This window comes from Microtus oregoni, unplaced genomic scaffold (assembly GCF_018167655.1).
Source record: "Microtus oregoni isolate MIOR12 unplaced genomic scaffold, Mior012 000079F_ref0000094, whole genome shotgun sequence".
In the NCBI taxonomy this organism is placed as follows: Eukaryota; Metazoa; Chordata; class Mammalia; order Rodentia; family Cricetidae; genus Microtus; species Microtus oregoni.
In genome coordinates this window covers 24,796-43,620 of record NW_024544537.1, presented here as the reverse complement: position 1 = coordinate 43,620, position 18,825 = coordinate 24,796, and the positions used below count along the sequence as shown (strand labels likewise).

Genomic DNA, 18,825 nt, shown 5'->3' with positions numbered 1-18,825 from the left:
TCTGTTTAGTAGTAAATGTATCCTAATTATATACAATATATGAAAGAAATTACCTGGCTTTAGACCCATTAAAGAAGCATTAATTTCCTTCCTTTGCAGCCTTTAGAAAGCAGCAGCTAGCATAGTTGTTAAAAGTCTTAAGCGATGTTGTAGTACGGCTTTTTACTTGGGGTACAACATAATCATCACATCTGTAGTTTTGGAGTAGTGATTGTTTAGGACAGTTAGTCATGTCAAAAAAAAATAAGCAAAACAGTACAGCCATGTCTAGGTCTGTATAATGGCAAGGGAGCTTTTGGCACTCTCTAGCTAGAAGGAGGTGGGAAGTCACATGATACTCACCTGGGATTGCAGCCAGGGAAGGATCCTACCCTCCACCTCTTAAAATCAACAAGTGATCAAGGGAGATACTAGGCTTTGCTTGTTTGTTTGTTTTGCTTTTGTTATTTGTTATTGTTGTTACTAGTGGTGGTAGCTAGTGTGTGTGTGTGTGCGCGCGCGATGTGTGCACGCGCACATGTGCAAGAACAGAAAGGTTAACAGAAAGTAAGACTCAATGATGCAGTTTACATAGGGACATTATCCATGATGGAGTGGGATTTTGTCATGATACAGTTGTTTGATGACCACCTATACTCCGGTGAGAAACCCCTCAGCCATGCTCTTTAAACCAGTCCTTCAAAAACTCATTGGTTGACCAAGTTGGATTTGGATGGAATTGTTCCATTTATTTGTCCGCAGTGCCTTGTGTGGGATGAATAGGCATTTGTTCTTATTTCCTATGGAAGAGGTAATTGCAAGAAGGAAAATGGTAGAAAACTATTACCAGGGAGCACTGGGTGTGAGTTAAGAGGGATTGACACACCGTTCTGATTTTGAACAGGTCATATTCCCAAAATAACTTTTTGTTTCTCCTTGGAATTCAAAAACTGTGTATGCAACTTAACTAATCACCACTAACAGGGAGACATAATGAAAACAAAAGGCCAGATTCATAGGATTTCTAAATGATAAACAGAGACAAAGTGTTTACTGATGTCCATGAAGACCCTAATTACTGAATTTACAAATAAGGAAAGAACTTGTAGTTCAAGGAGAAAGAAAATTAGTATGTATGGCCTAAGATTACATAGACGCCAATTTATTTTGTAGACAGAGAACAATGGCTCATATTTTCTGAACATGGGGTAGAGATTTTAAAAAGTTGTTCTAACTCATGTGTCTAACACACTAATTATCAAACTAGATCTCTGTCTTTATCTTCAAAATATGAATTGTATTGGTTATTATAATGTTTTTAAACTTGAGCTGCTATGATTATGAATAACCATGACCTATATACTTCTCAGGAAGAGGGATATGGGATAAATACTTTGTGCTCTGTGAAAGATAAACAAAAGACAGACAACTGTTTTTAAATAAACCTGGAAAAGAAACACCAGGAAAGGCATGCAAAAACAAAGAAGACTGTTGTTTTTAAGTTTTTTCTTTCTAAATTAGTTTAGTATAGACTAAGATATTGTTGGTATAACTTCTCCTCTGGAGACACTAGCTCTCCCCTATGATGTTCAGCTGTTTAATTCAAATATGGCATTGTTCTAGAGGCAACTACCTAAAACATTTAAAATGCCTTTTAAATCAGATCAAAAGTAGGTGTTTCATGAATTAGCTTAAGAAAAGTTAAAAAGTCAGGTTCAATTACTTAAAATTAGTTGATTTTTATTAAATATATAACATTTGAAATCCATTATAATCAAGGCACATGAATGACTTAACACATTTTGAATATATACCCATCCTTACAAGTATCTATCAGGGTCAATGTTCTTGGAGAACTCTAGACTAAACTCTACTATGTTCCTGTGACGCAGAAAAGAATGTTTGGATGTCAGCAGCTGGATCTTTAGTTCCTGATGTGGGAGTCCCCTCTGTGTGCTGTAATTACCATTAATGAATAAAGAAACTGCCTTGGCCTGTTGATAGGACAGAACTTAGGTAGGTGGGGAAGACTGGACTAAATGCTGGGAGAAAGAATGGTGAAGTCCGAGAGACACCATGGAGCCGCCAGAGTGAGACATATGAATCTTTGCCCATAAGCCACTGCCACGTGGCGATATACAGATTAATAGAAATGAGTTAAATTAAAAAAGAGTTAGCCAATAAGAAGCTAAAGCTAATGGACCAAGCAATGTTTAAATTAATATAGTTTCTGTGTGATTGTTTTGGTTCTAGGCAGCTGGGACGAACAAGTGGTCCCATCCCTTCAAGTTCCTATCTCTGGAATGATGTCATACAGCTTCAAGAGAAAAATTCTTGAAAATTTTCCTTCCTTTGGAGCACACATATACACACCCAACACACACTTATCTCCAGGACTTTAATTGTTTAATTTTTTTGTTTCTTTATTTTCTTTATGAGGCCGGCTCCCACTGTGTATCTGCGGTTTGTTTGGAACTCAGTATGTACAACAACTAACTCATCTCCAACTCACAGAGATCTGCTGGCTTCTTCCTCCCAAGTGCTGAGGCTAAAGGCATGCACCACCAGGCTCAGCATATATTATTTTTTAAAAAAATGTACATATAATAGAATTTCTGTAAAATTTCCTTCTATTGTATAATAATTATGGTGGGAGATTAGTTAAACTAGACTTTAGTTCAGTTTAGATTAGTCCTCTAGAATTTAAACTCTATAGATACCTAATTTAGATGAAATGTCCTCAGAATGATGCATAGGTAAATTGCCTTAGGCTAGTTTATATATTGGCTGATGATAATTTAGGGAAAATTGTGGTCATCGAGGTAGAGGGTACCAAGAGGAACTGAGAAATAGAAGGAATGACGCAGAGTGAGCATAAAAGACAGCTAACGTAAAAGCCAAACTTGATGTTTAACCTGGCAGAAATAGTCAACATATAATAAAAAAATAACACGAAAACAACAGAACTGTATTTAGGATATTGAGATTTAAGAATTATGTGTTTATAAACACAGCTGACAATAGTACAATAAATATGATCCAAAAAGTTGGGAGTGATGAAGTTTTAAAAAAAAGAAGTAGCAAGGTTTGAACCCAGATAACAAAATAATTTGTTATTTATGTAAATGGTTGAATAGTTGACTTGGGACAAATGAACAAAGCAATACATGAACATGTTATATCTTGAAAACAACAACATAATCATTCTATATCAGAATCTTTGTGATATAGGACTCGTAGAGTCATAAAATGCCTACTGTAATGACTTGAAAAAAAACTGGTTGAATGGTTTCCTGGTGCTAAATTCTCCATTTCCCAATCTGGTCCATTGGGTACAATTTTTGAGATGGGAATTGGTTAGACTTGGCTTAAAGTTCTTTCTAGTTGTGTGGTGCAAAGTCAAAATGAATCAATCCATCGAGCATTTGTTACTTAATGACTGTGTTATTATCGTGCCAATGCATTAGACTGTCTCTAAAAAAGGCTAGAAAAACCATTTTCCTTTGGTGATTGAGTTGGAATCCAGTACCTCGTGTGTGCCAGATATGTGTTCTACCAGTGAACTATGTACCAGTCACCTATCAGCTAATTTATATTTCCACATTCTCCTTTATACTCTTTACCCATTGTTACTTTCAACTATTAAAAAAATACTTCTTAGAATCAATATACTAATAAAATGGCTAAAAAGAAAAGAAGGAAATGAAGGAAGGAAGGACGAAAGATAGAAATGGGCTCACCTTTGATCATTAAATTGTGCATTTTTTAAAAGTTAAAAACTGCTGAAAGACCAGGCATTTCTGTTAATAGTGATCATCCTTGGCACAGGAATAAGACTGTGGGTAGCTAGAAAGACAGGAATTGGATATTTTCCAAAACAATTGCCACCTTTAGAAGATTAGGCAATTATTTAAGACATAAGGGAATGTCCCTAACGTTAGGACATTGTATGGGCTCCTAAGAAAGGGATTTCTGGTCATTAGGGAGAGGAAGGCCATGATAGAAACACCGACTGTTTCAGGAAGAATCTCTAAGAGTAAGGATTTGTGTCCATTTTTTCCAGAAGCCACCAGGCAATTGCTGGGTACACAGCCTAGGTCCTCTGCAAGAGCAGCTAGTACTCTCAACCACTGAGCCATCTCTCCAGCCCCAAACTGGTTACATTTTTATTATTACTTTAAAAGATTTCCTATAAAACAATGTTTCTGGAAGTTGTAGGAGTCGGGTCCTTTGTTTTAAGGTGCATTATTTAAGGATGGGCTCCTGGTCACCAAATCAGCAGGAGCAGGTTTGTTTTAGCACTGGGAGGATCTTTACACTTTGCAGTATGAATTCCTTCTCATAAAACCATTTGAATACTCTCAGCCTTAGCAGTCTTTGATTTCTTTTTCTTTTTAGCAGTATTATGTGTACATTAATCTTACCCACATGATAATTAAGTTTATTTCTTTGGCTTTCTTTGGGCTTATTGCATTCACAGAAGCATCTCAAAGAAAGCCCTAGTACTTATATCCATGATTATGCTCAAGATGGCCTGAAGGACAGGCTTTGACAAATCTTAGCGCATTTATAAACTGAATTAGGTTTCTGAGAGATCATTTAACATGATAAAATATTGTTTGCTACTGTTTCTTTGCGCTGTCTAGTCACCTAAACAATGCAACAAACAAACAAACAAACCAAGGACCCAAATACCTCCAGAACAACACCAAAATCCATTAGATTTATACAAGTAATCCACTTCAGGGTAGGTAAGTAGCAAGGATTCTCAAAACAAATTTCAAATCGCAGAAATTCAACTGAATATGGTTCTGATTTTTTATTCAATTTTGTCATTTTCTACATTGAGAAAAATGACAGCTAAAGACTGCACTAGAAATTGATGGTTTGGGTAAAATCGTTCATATCATTCTAAACAAAAATAAATTTTATATTTAAAGTAATGTTAATAGATAATATGAAACTTGTTTAGATAAACTGCTTTTTAAAATATCATCTACTTCTAATTGCACAAACAGTAACATGCCTTCAGATTACGCTGAGTATATTAAATTTTAAAAATAAAAGATTTGAGGAAGTAGATTTACTTGGCCACTTACAGTATACTTGGCTTATCATTTTGAAGAAACTATTTAACTTCTGAGAGCCTCCCTTACCTTATAAATAAAGAGGAGATTATAATAATGAACTTGTAACTTTTATGAGGCTTAGTAGGGATTAGTTTCAGATGCCTGGCATACAATATGGTGCACTCATATTGACAGTTTTTTCATATATTCTTGAAGCAACAAAAATAAACTAATTTGTGTGAACAGGAAAGAAAATATAAAAGAATAACTAAGGAAAATCATGGCTTTAAGAAACTCCCCCAAAGGGGAGGGGGGAGGTGGCAAGGTGTGGGAGGAGGGGGAGGGAAATGGGAAATGGGGAGGAGGCGGAAATTTTTTTTCAACAACTAAAAAAAATAAACAAAATAAAAATCAAAAAAGAAACTCCCCCAAACAATAGTGCTTTGGCAGTCTGGCTTTCACCTTAGTAGCAACAGGAGAAGTGGAAATGGAGAGGAGTGTTGGCAATGCCACTAAAGTGCTCCTTTTTATAAGCTTGACAGCTGACATCTCTGCCTTTGGACTGCTCCAGAGATCCTTGAGCTATGGTAACAGGGACAAGGTTTCATTTTCTTTTGCACTGTTCAGTGCAAAACTGTCAAAGCAAAACGCTTATCAACATAGCCGAGAAGCCTTAATCATTTCGACTACTCATTTTCACTTTGCAAGTGCTATTTTGCAAGTTTAACTTATGTTTTCCAAATGACCTCAAAGGAATACAAAAGACCTTTAAGTTCACTAATGAATGGTGTTGAGAGGTCAATTTTTTGAACCTTAATTTCTTTTTAGAATGTACACATATTCTTCCCTGGCCAGAGGTGAATGATAATTACTGTTTCTATAAAAACGATGTTTACTTGTTCAGTGTGAGCAAAAATGTTAGATGTGTTATTATATAAACAATGTGGCTTTGTACTTCTTCTATTGGTTTACCCTTGGAATGAGAGTCTCTAAAAATAGAGAGATGGACAGAACTGAAGAACCTCTTAGAAGAATGCTAAAATAGTCAGTACAGTTTAATAAAACAGTTATCAGTCTAAACAAGAACACATTGAAATTCACTTCAACCTACTCGACTAGGGAAGACAATTAAAAGAAAGACACCTAACCTATGGAAAAGTAAATCTGGCCTTTCAGTACTGATTACAAGGTGAGAGAAAATGAACATGCCAATGGCATTGCAATCAGTGTCTGTAATTTGTAAGTGCTGTTTGGAATACAATTCTAAAAAGAGTAGATGTTACTAGACAAGTTGCAGATAAAACTACCTATTGGTTTGAAATTGCTATACATATTTCTAAACATAAAATGATTTTACAAAGATGTGCATAACTTTTCTTTTGCTGGAACAAACAAACATATTTCTAAGGAACAATGGAGCAGGGAAATCGTCTTACCTCCATCCAGCTCCTCAGCTCCAAAATGATTCCTGTAGAACAGCATGATTTCTATCTTGTAACATTTATAGATGGTCACCAAACAAACAAGCAGCAAGAGAATAGCACCAAGCCCTCCAGCAAGTTCAACGGTGTACATTAACTCTAGAGGAAGAGAGCAAGGGAGAATTACATAATCACACAAAAAAACATGGAATTCTATTTAGTTTCATGTTTTTGCAAATGACTCCAGATGTGTTAGAACAATCTCATCTCCTTTTCTATGACAATTATTTTTTTTTCATTTTTTTTTAAAAAATTTGCTTCTCATTGTGTATCCTAGGCTGGCTTTGAACTTGTGACCCACCTGACACAGTCTCTCAAGTTCTGGGATCATGGGCATGTACCAACATACTTCTCTTGTGTGAGGATTTAATCCATCCTTAGTTTTCAATTCTGTTACTGTGGTAATTGGATAAGGTGATATGTGACAGCGTTGCTTAGTAACACTGCTTTGCTAAAAATGAACTTGGTTGACACATTGCACCTGGACTAAAAATACTGTAAATATCTAATTGAAAACTACAATATTGGGTTGGCCTCAGTGCTACAACTTTTACATGTACGCATATTGTTTGAGGAGGTCCTGTGAACTACGTGTTTGGAATTGATAAAAATATTTTTTTAAAGACAAGACAGCTTTATGATCATCTGCATATGAATCTTTTTTTACCTGAGCTGTTACCAGGGATTTGGATTGAAGATTTAAAAAAACCATGGGCCAAATAGCATTGTTCCTAGAGGACATGTACATTGCACATAGTGTTGGCAGAATTACCTGAGGAATGCTATCTGCTCTCTCCCCTGCAAGAAGTAATGACTTATCATGTCCATTTTTCTGAAAAGAGTACTGTCCAGCTGTGTTAGCATAATCCTGAAGGTGAAAAGATTAACTGGATTTAAAAAGTAGGCCTCCTAGGAGATAGCACAGGAAAATATGCTGGAAACCTTTTTTAAATTAAGAAACTACATTTTTCCTTATTTTTATTTACTTTCCCTTATATTATACTAGACATGTTACTATAGACATGTCTAAATGAGGAACTTTTTGACACTTGCTGCATACAAGTGTGGTGGCATTTCATTTGTATTTTAATAAGTAAGCCTTGCCTGAAGACCAGAGAGTAAAACAGCCCCACTGGGCAGCCTTACAACCAGGCAGTGATAACCCACACCTTTAATCCCAGTAGCTACACTAGTTGCCATAAAAACTGGGTGGTGCATGCCTTTAATCCCAGAGGTGCACGCCTTTAATCCCAGAGGTGCACGCCTTTAATCCCAGTCCAAGAGAGGATTATAAAACAGGATGAGACAGCTCTCAGTCTCAGTCTCATTCTGAGATCCTTGGAAACTGGATCGCCATTTTAGACTAAGATAGAAGTAAGAACTGATGGCGAATTGTTTTGCTTTTCTGGCCTTCAGGTTGAACCCCAGTTTCTCTCTCTGAGTTTTGATTAATCGTGGATCATACAAGCTCTCCTTTATCACACTGAATGTTAATATTATAGCAAAAATGAACAGAAAAAATGGAATAGAAGAGATTAATGTGGTTACCTTTTCTTCTTTAGGTCTTATGAAGATTGTAACAAGATTTAGGTTGCTGGTATGTAAATAATAAGTATCCATGCACATATATTGAAATTCCCTCTGCCTAAGTGCCTATGTATGCATAATGTCATTGATTATCATTGTCTAAATGTTATTACTGTTGGGTGGCTGATGTTCCCTGAAGTGAAACTTGAAAAATGATAGTCTCTTTCGTTCAGTAAATTTAGTGCTATGTGTAGCAGTTTTGTCCCAGATGGAAACCTTACATCTTGGAAGGAAGCGCAGGAACATAGAAGATGTTAAAGTGGAGATGAAGCAACAGGATATTTTAGGGAAGTAGAACATTCCCCTCTGTAGCTCAAGAAGGAAACAACTCAAACCAGATTTTAGAGGTCTTTTCTGACCAGAGTAAGCAATGAAGACCTCTAAGCGTCACCATCAGACAAACTCAGCTGCGGAGACTCTGAGACCAGACCAGCTGCCTGGAAGAAGCAGAAAGAAGCCAAGCTAGCTGAAAGAGGTTCAGCCTGAGTCATTGGGAAAGCACACTCTCCAACTTGTTGTGCTGCCTGCAGGCTGTGGAGTGTGCTTTGGGTTGCCCATATTCATGAGCTATCCCTCATGCTGGGACGGGCTTTGCTAGTGCTGCTGTCATTTGAGTTTTTTCTATGCCTGTAAGTAACACTAAGAAAACTCAGGGTTCCCCACATTAATCTCTGATAGTGTCCTTATTTTGTCCTGTCATCAGTATCCTACCTGGAGTGACTAGACTTTTGTTCACATCTCCCCAGGAATAGCGTCACATAACATCCAGTCGTTCCTTAAATTAAAACACTAAAATAATGTTCTGGATTCTGTAGTTGGGAAACTGAGAAGGAGTAGGTTATATAGTTTATAGCACGGTCAATAAAAGCTCAGATTAAGAACATTAAAATAATTCATGATTTGTGATAATAAATATTATTAGGTAACAAGTTCTCTACTAAATTCTCATAAATAGGGTAAAATAATAACAGGAATGAGACAGTGCAGAGAAAATAATTTTGAAAGTATGGTCATTTTTTCACAAGAGTTGTGTGTGTGACAGAGCGAATATTTTTGTGTATGTGTACATGCTTGTATGTGATAACATTTTTCCTGTAACAATTAAGAAAAACAATCTGTCACATTTCTCATTATCTAGTTCTTTATTCCTACTGTAACAGTTGAATAAAGTTGAAAAATATAACAACTATTTAATCAAGTGTATTTTTTATACTTGGTAAAATTAAATGGGAATTTGAAGAAAATATTTTATTAAAAATATCTGACTCTGAATTTACGATAGAATAAAGTAAAATAAGAAATTAAATATTTCAGAGGTGAAATAAATTAATATGAAATAATGGAAAATAATTTCACAAGTTTTATCTCTTTAACATTGTAAAGAGCTACACAAGAGACTACTGCAAAAGTGCCAGGAACAAAATACAAAATGTTATTCAGAACAGTGTTTCTTTCTCACTGTGTGTACAGAAAGACTAAGTGGGTAAATAATACTGTGGAGTGCTTTGGGCCTTCGTTCTCTCAGAATGACAGTTGAATTTCACCACACAGAGAAACCTGAATAAAAGTACATATGTCCAAAGGATGAACAAGATATCAGAACATCCCGATTTAAAATACACTGGACATCAAGGAAACATAATAATTTAGATCATGACCACTTTGTGGTAAGGTCCAATCCTCAAACCCAGGACCTCATGCTAGGTGAATGCTCTACCACTTTAACACATTCCTAGCCCACATCGCAGCTTTTTTTAAGGTCTTGTTTTTTTTTTTTTTTTTTTTTTTTTTTTTTTTTTTTTTTTTTTTATACTTCATGCTGGCTAGTTTTATGTCAGTTGGACACAAGCTAATATCATCTTAGAGGAAAGAGCCTCAATTGAGAAATTCCCTCCATAGGCGGCTGTGGTTAAGCCTGAAGGTCATTTTCTTAATTAGTTATTGACATGCGAGGGACCATCCCACTGTCAGTTGGTGATCCTGGATACTATAAGAGAGCAGGTTGAGCAAGTCATGGGAAGCAAGCCAGTAATCAGCAACCATCCATGGCCTCAGCATCAATTCCTGCCTCCAGGTTCCTTCCCTGCTTGAGGTCATGTGATGACTTCCCTCATTGAAGAAGTGTTACCTAGAAATGTAAGTAAAATAAACGCTTTTTTCCCCAAGTTGCTTTTGGTCACAGTGTTTAATCACAGCAATAGAAACCCTAAAGTACGGCATATAATTTACAACTAAAATTTCTTGCATAAGAAAAGAATGGAAATTCGATCAAGAATACTTAATTCCCAGTCTTGAGAGAACATAATTGTTCTATTGGGAAAGTTTTCTAATAAGGTTTTTAATGTTAATATCAATTCCACTTCTATGTGGTTATCCAAGAGATATATACAGATACTCTCTGAAAGTCTTGTAAAACACTGTTCGGAGTAGTCTTATCCATACTAACCACAACTGAAAACAACCTATCTCATTAACAGGAGATGCTGAATAAACTAGTGCCAGCCCATAAATAGATTGCATTCAGCAAGCAAAAGAAGAAACTAAAGATATACACCATGCAAAAACCCATAGGGTTATACTGGGTAAAAGAAGTCAAACACAAAGTACTATTTACTGTATGGTTCTACCCAAGTATAAAAACAGCCTATTACAATGCACAGCGATAGAACTCGAAACTATATTTTCTTATGGGATAAGTGAAGGGAAAGTTTATTGGAAAGGGGTAAGGGGGAGCTTTGCAGGGTAAAGAAATTTTTTTTTTATCTTGTCTCGGGGTAGATGCAGAATTGTATGCATTTGTTAAATTTCATTGATCTGATCACATGAGGTCTATGAATTTTATCTTATGCCAATCATAACTCAATTCTTTAAAATTACGATTTCTTATGAAAAGTTATTACAAGTTCTGACCCAAGGCCTGTGTGCGGATACACTCTAAGAACTACTGGAGTCAGAACAGATGTTCTGTTGTAGATAAGTAGCCAGGCCTCCAAGTAGATAGTAGATAGTGCCTCCAAGTCTGCCATTTGCAGTTGGAGGCATAGTACTAGGCCCTTGCCTGTAATATAGTGTAAATACCATATCTACTCAAATAGCTTTAGAAACAATAAAAATTCAATCAAAAAAAAGACTCATTTTCTTTAGGTGATGTTCATAATTTAGGTTTCTACATACTTTTAAACAGCTATTTTTTGGTCCTTTTAAAACTGTATATCTTTTAATTTTAGATTATAATATAATTATAACATTTCTCACTTCCTTTACCTCCCTCGAAACCATCCCATATATCCCTCCTTGTTTTTTTTTTAAATTCATGGACAATTGTTTCTTTTTTTGGGAACTGAATGTGAATAAGTAAAAGAAAAATTGTACAAAAGTTATTTTTATTTCTAGAGAACATATTACTATTTACTTTTATAGAAATCAAGGTTGTACATAATACCTTAAATATTCTTTATATTTAGAAAATAATATTGTCTGAAATGTAATAAAAATTTATAATAGGGTTGATGTAACTTTGCAATTACAGAAATAGCTGTGTCATTTGAACAATTTTAATGTACAAACATATAAAAAATGGCATATGTTTTAAAACTTAGTAATGAACAAGAATAACTCTCATGAGGTGCAGGCTTTACTACTAATAAGAACATCTGAAAACTGGTCCAAAGAAACTTAGCATTTTCAACATGCTATTTTACTCGAAATCTTGAGCATATGTCAAATTTCTCTTCATATGCTCTATGCCATGTGTAAAAACATGGTGTTCTTACAGCATCCTTAGAAGGAGGTCAGGAATGAAACTGTCTTTTCTCACAAGGCACAGTAGTGCCTGCTCCTCCATTGCTCTGTCTTCTATAGGCATATCTATTGTAAATGTACCCAGATTACTTACTATTTATTAAGTTGATATAAAATTTTCACATTGTAAAATGCTTTCCAGGAAAATGCTGCATTAGATTTAGTGTGTACACTCCTGCTCCAAGCTGAATGCATAATCATGTGAGTCCGACATTTTATGGCTTATCCATGAGTTAAGGAGAAAATCAGAAGGGCTATATTTTGTCTTCGTTAAGAGAAATTATCTGGGCCTCCTATTGTCTTTCATATTTGCATTACTATGTGACTGTGAAAGGGATTGTCCTTGCAAATGGCATTTGCTTTTGAAAGGAGCCTGCTTTTCAGTGCTACTCCAAGTTGTCCAAGATGGTAGCACGCTAAAACAAAAAGATTCCATTTCAGCACAACTCAGTTCCTGAGAGTGGAAAGAGAAAACCCAGACTTAAAAATAAAAAAATATCGTTTCTTTAAAATGACAAGACTCTATCCCCCTTAAGGGACTGAGAAAGAATATTGAAAATTGTAAAGCGAAACTGCTCAGCAAAAACCTAAGGGAAACTGGCATTTGCTTAAACACAACAAATGAACAAGTGCCAAAGAGTTACATTTCAGGGCACCAACAGTCATTTAGTTACAGGCAATTAACAATAGCCCTTGCAAAGCTCCAGTACGGTCTGAGGGAAAACACATTGATTATTGCTGCAGTAGTAGACTGCTTTCTGAATAAATTGCTTCAATTTAAAACTAGATTTGCTACAAGCATTTTGAGCAATGACTACAATTTTTTTTTCTTATCAAGACAGTTGGTGCAAGCAACCCTTTAAAAGAAAGAGCTAATTAAAATAAAGCACATGCCATCTCTTAGTATATTGGATTACATTGCAAATAATAAATGCACTTGGCTTACACTAATCTTGCTGCAAGTACCTGGTGTAGTAAAGTACATATGTATTTTTTTTTGGCCTGTACCTGGTACTAGTGTTTGGGAACTCTTTTTCTAGAAATCTTTGAAGAAGTAAAATTTTAAGAAAATAAAAGTTCAAGTGGGTTTGGAGCTTATTTTGAGTTTTTATTTTGCATTTCTGATCTCTCTACATATTCATATAAGTGTGTGAAGTTTGTTGAATGTGCATTGGAAGAATTTGGGTGGCTTATTCTCAAATAGTTCATTCCAAATTTTTTTTTTTTAATTTAACATCCTTTGAAATGTTCTGTCCTGATATACAGGCTGTAAAATGCAAGTTTGTTGGAGAAACACATGATAGACACTATAATGATCTCGGTTTATTCATTAGCTTTATTCTCCATGTACTTTCTCCCCACTGCCCTTGTGTTCTAATGAGCTAAGGTTTATAAGGATTTATCCATCCACGTAAATTCATATGCGTATTTATTACTCTGAACGGTATAAATTATTTGTTCCTGACAGGAGGATAATTATGCTCAGCCCACAAAGATATTTAACTCAGTTTCTACAATACATCAGCACAATTTAGAAGGAGTTACATTTTTGTGGGACAGAGGGATGATATATTAAGAAAATGAATTGCTTCTTGTATAATAGCAAGAAAAAGTTTGGGGGTGGCATTTATTCCTATTAAGGAGAACAGTATTAAGTCTTTTTATTTTTCAGAAGAAAGAAAGACATAAAATTATCATAACTGAAGCAAAATATAGATTTTCAATGTAAGAGCTAAATCAGTGAGACCAAATATTTGGAGAAAGATCACCCTTAAAGTAGTCTAGCTTGACATTTTGGGAAGAGGTTATAAAGGGAAGCATTAAATGAACTTTTAATTTCTGCCAATCAAGGATGGAAATGTAGACAATGCATTAGAGCCCAATCATTATGGCCTAGTTAGACCAAGCTCCCAGAAGCCCTTGGAACTTAATTGTCACATTTTAACCCATCACAAAAAGATGAAGAAGGAACTAGAGTAAAAATGTATCATTCTCAGTAAAATTTGCTAAAACCTCACTTGGAATACGGTTTTTGATTTTTTTCCTCGAAGGACATAAGGACTATTCTTAAGTGCTATGCTTTTAAAGGAAGTTGAAAATGCATAATCAGAGAGATAGAACAATACAAAATTCTATGAGTTTGTGTAAATTATAATCAAACAAAATGGGAAAGCTTTCCATAAAGTAACTGCTAAGGCTACTTCCCTCTTTCTCTTCTGCGAGGTTCACTGTGAGTATATTTATGTTGAGATCTTTGATCCAATTGGACTTGAGTTTTGTGCATGGGGATAGGTAAGGATCTATTTGCATTCTTCTGCATGTCAACATCCAGTTATGCCAGCACCATTTGTTGAAGATGCTTTTTTCCCCATTGTATAATTTTAGCTTCTTTGTCATAAATCAGGTGTTCATAGGTGTATGGATTAATATCAGAGTCTTCTATTAAGTTCCATTGGTCCACTTGTCTGTTTTTATGCCAATACCAAATAGTTTTTATTACTATAGTTCTACAGTAAAGTTTGAAGTCTGGGATGGTGATGAAGTTTCTTTCTTTTACAGGACTGTTTTGGCTATCCAGAGTTTTTTTTGTTTTTTTCTTTTTTTTTTAAATTTATTTATTTATTAAAGATTTCTGTCTCTTCCCCGCCACTGCCTCCCATTTCCCTCTCCCTCCCCCAATTAAGTCCCCCCACCTCAGCCTGAAAAGCAATCAGGGTTCCCTGTCCTGTGGGAAGTCCAAGGAACCCCCACCTCCATCCAGGTCTAGTAAGTTGAGCATCCAAACTGCCTAGGCTCCCACAAAGCCAGTGCGTGCAGTAGGATCAGAAACCCATAGCCATTGTTCTTGATTTCTCAGTAGTCCTCATTGTCTGCTATGTTCAGAGATTCCGGTTTTATCCCAGGCTTTTCCAGACCCAGGCCAGCTGGCCTTGGTGAGTTCCCAGTAGAACATCCCCATTGTCTCAGTGTGTGGGTGCACCCCTTGAGGTCCTGAGTTCCTTGCTCATGCTCTCTCTCCTTCTGCTCCTGATTTGGACCTTGAGATTTCTGTCCGGTGCTCCAATGTGGGTCTCTGTCTCTGTCTCCTTTCATCCCCTGCTGAAGGTTAATATTCAGGAGGATGCCTATATGTTTTTCTTTGGGTTCTCCTTATTTAGCTTCTTTAGGATCCCTAATTATAGGCTCAATGTCTTTATTTATGGCTAGAAACCAAATATGAGTGAGTACATCCCATGTTCCTCTTTTTGGGTCTGGCTTACCTCACTCAGGATAGCATTTTCTATTTCCATCCATTTGCATGCAAAATTCAAGAAGCCCTTGTTTTTTATTGCTGAGTAGTACTCTAATATGTATATATTCCATACTTTCTTCATCCATTCTTCTATTGAAGGGCATCTAGATTGTTTCCAGGTTCTGCCTATCACAAACAATGCTGCTATGAACATCGTAGAGCTTATACTTTTGTTGTATGATAAGGCCTCTCTTGGGTATATTCCCAAGAGTGGTATTGCTGGGTCCAGGGGTAGGTTGATCCCAAATTTCCTGAGAAACCGCCACACTGCTTTCCAAAGTGGTTGCACAAGTTTGCATTCCCACCAGCAATGGATGAGTGTACCCCTTTCTCCACAACCTCTCCAACAAAGGCTATCATTGGTGTTTTTTATTTTAGCCATTCTGACAGGTGTAAGATGGCATCTTAAAGTTGTCTTGATTTGCATTTCCCTGATAGCTAAGGAAGTTGAGCATCACCTTAAGTGTCTTCTGGCCATTTGAAGTTCTTCTGTTGAGAATTCTCTGTTCAGCTCAATGCCCCATTTTATAATTGGGTTGATTAGCCATTTACGGTCTAGTTTCTTGAGATCTTTATATATTTTGGAAATCAGACCTTTGTCAGTTGCGGGGTTGGTGAAGATCTTCTCCCATGAAGTTGAGTATTGTTCTTTCAAGGTCTGTGAAGAATTCTGGGATTGTGATGGGGATTGCATTGGATCTGTAGATTGCTTTTCGTAAGATTGCCAGTTTTACTATGTTGATCCTACCTATCTAAGAGCATGGGAGATTTTTTCATTTTCTGCTATCTTCTTCAATTTCTTTCTTCAAAGACTTAAAATTCTTGTCATACAGGTCTTTCACTTATTTGGCTAGAGTTACCCCAAGATATTTTATGTTGTTTGTGGCTATTGTGAAGGGTGATATTTCTCTGATTTCTTTCTCAGCCTGATTGTCATCTGCATATAAGAGGGCTACTGATACTTTTGAGTTAATCTTGTATTCTGCCACATTACTGAAGGTGTAGGAGTTTATCAGCTGTAGGAGTTCCCTAGTAGAATTTTTATGTAAACTATCATAGCATCTGCAAATAGTGAAAATTTAAATTCTTCCTTTCCAATTTATATCTCCTTGATCACCTTTTGATGTTTTATTGCTCTAGCTAAAACTTCAAGTACTATATTATATAGATATGTAGAGAATGGATAGCCTTGACTTGTTCCTGATGGTAGTTTCTTAGAAAATTGGGAATCAATCTACCTCAAGACCCAACAATACCAGTCTTGGATATATACCCCAAAGATGCAGACCCATACCACAAGGACATTTGCTCAACTATGTTCATAACAACATTATTCGTAATAGCCAGAACCAGGAAAAAACTTAAATACCCCAACCGAAAAATATATAAAGAAAATGTGGTACATTTACACAATGGGGTACTATTCATCAGTAAAAACAATGACATCCTGAAATTGGCAGGCAAATGGATGAACTAGGAAAAAAACCATCCTGAATGAGGTAACCCAGACCCAAAGAAACAAGCATGGTATGTACTCACTCATGAGTAGATATTAAACATAAAACAAAGGATAGACCAGCCTACAGTCCACAACCCCAGAGAAGACAGGAAGCAAGGAGAACCCTAAGAAAGATATACATGGATCGCCTGGGAAGGGGAAGTACATAAGATCTCCTCAGTAAGATCGAGTTGGGTAAAGGACAGAGAGGGAGAGCAAGGAAAGAGATAACTTTAAAGAGGGAGCCATTGTGTTTAGTGAGAAACCAGACAATAAAGAAACTCCCAGGAAACCACAAGGATGACCCCAGCTAAGAATCTAAGCAATAGTGGAAATGGTACCTAAATTGCCTTTCCCTTGTAATCAGATTGATGACTATCTTAATTGTCATTATAGAACCCTCATCCAGCAACTGATGGAAGCAGCTCCAGAGATTCACAGTTAAGCACTGGGCAGATCTCCTATAATTCAGTCATAGAGAGGAGGAAACGATATTATGAGCAAAGAGGCAAAGACCATAATGGGGGATATTCACAGAAACAGCTGACTCGAGGTAGTGGGAGCTTACTGACCCCGGACTGACAGATGAGGATCAAGCATAAGACCAAACTAGGCCCTCTGAATGTGGATGACAGTTGTGTGACTTGGGCAGTTTGTGGGGACACTGGTGTGGAACCAGTAATTGTCCCTAGTACACTATCTGGCTCTTTGGAACCCATTTGCTATAGAGGGATGTCTTGCTCAGCCTATATACGGGGTGGGGGGGCTTGATTCTGCCTTATGTGATGTGACTAACTTTGTTGACTTCCCATGGGAGGCCTCACCCTCTCTGAAGAGTGGATGGAGTGGGGGGAGGTGGAGAGGAAGTGGTTGGAGAAATGGGAGGACAGGAAGAAAAAGGAACTGGGATTAAAATGTAAAACACAATTCTCTTAAAATAAATTTTAAAAGTAGAGTGCTAACTAGCGAATAAAAAGGAAATGACATAGAAATCCTCATTTCCCTCCACCACCACAATAACAATTGATTTAGGTAGGAGTCATCAATAGATGTTAAAATTATGAGGTACCTTCCTACCCATTATTTAAAAGGAAAAATAAGCATCATCTTTCAAAAGTGACATTAAGTTAACAATGCCAGAAATAATATAAAGTGGTCTCTGGTATAATACCCCGAGAAGACACACATCATTGATGGTAGCTAGAAATGGATAAGAATTTGAAATATGAGGCGTTGTCAGGCCAGTCTAGACTGAAGGACAGCTGCAAGAATCCAACTCCACTTCTCACTACTCTTCAGAAAATACCAGTATTGATGAAAGACAAAACTAAGGAACCATCTCAGGTTAATGGACACTAGGGACACTGAACATGTAGTGGAAAGAGTATCTTTTGAGACAATGTCTGTGATTAGACTGTAGAGCAACCATATAAGAGACAGTAGTATTTCATTATTTTTTGAATTTTTGTAAATTTGATAATTATTCTTTGGCTATAAAAACACTCTTGGTAATTTAAGAGAATCACAACTAAGAATTAGTCACAATGTCTGCAATTTACTTTCTGCAATGTGGTAATAACCCATGTTTTCAGACAGAGTATATTTTTTGTTGATTTTATTGAGCTCTACATTTTTCTCTCCCCCCTTTCCTTCCTCTCTCCTCCCCTTCAACCCTCTCTCATGGTTCCCATGCTGCCAGAGTACTCAAGAGATCTTGTCTTTTACTACTTCCCATGTAGATTAGATCCATATATGTCTCTCTGAGGGTCCTCACTGTTGTCTAGGTTCTCTGGGATTGTGATTTGTAGGCTGCTTTTTTTTTTTTTTGCTTTATGTCTAAAAGCCACTTATGAGTGAGTACATATGATATTTTTCTTCCCGTGTCTGAGTTACCTCACTCAATTTGATGGTTTCTAGCTCCATCCACTTGTCTGCAAGTTTTAAGATGTCATTATTTTTCTCTGCTGTATAGTACTCTATTATGTAAACATACTACATTTTCCTTATCCATTCTTCAGTCAAGGGGCATTTAGGTTGTTTCCAGGTTCTAGCTATGACAAACAATGCTGCCATGAACATAATTGACCACAGGTCCTTGTGGCATGATTGAGCATCCTT

At 36.4% G+C, this 18,825-nt stretch overlaps 1 protein-coding gene across 1 annotated transcript in view; it reads right to left on the bottom strand.

The window, feature by feature from the left end:
- The window catches only part of LOC121441583 (interleukin-1 receptor accessory protein-like 1), a gene marked incomplete at its 5' end in the record, with an annotated part of 52,373 nt that overhangs the window by 14,590 nt on the left and 18,958 nt on the right, over positions 1 to 18,825 (bottom strand). Inside the window, one exon of the mRNA XM_041642799.1 lies at positions 6,485 to 6,628. Coding sequence (XP_041498733.1) covers positions 6,485 to 6,628 — 144 coding nt within the window. The remainder of the gene's footprint in view (positions 1 to 6,484; positions 6,629 to 18,825) is intronic.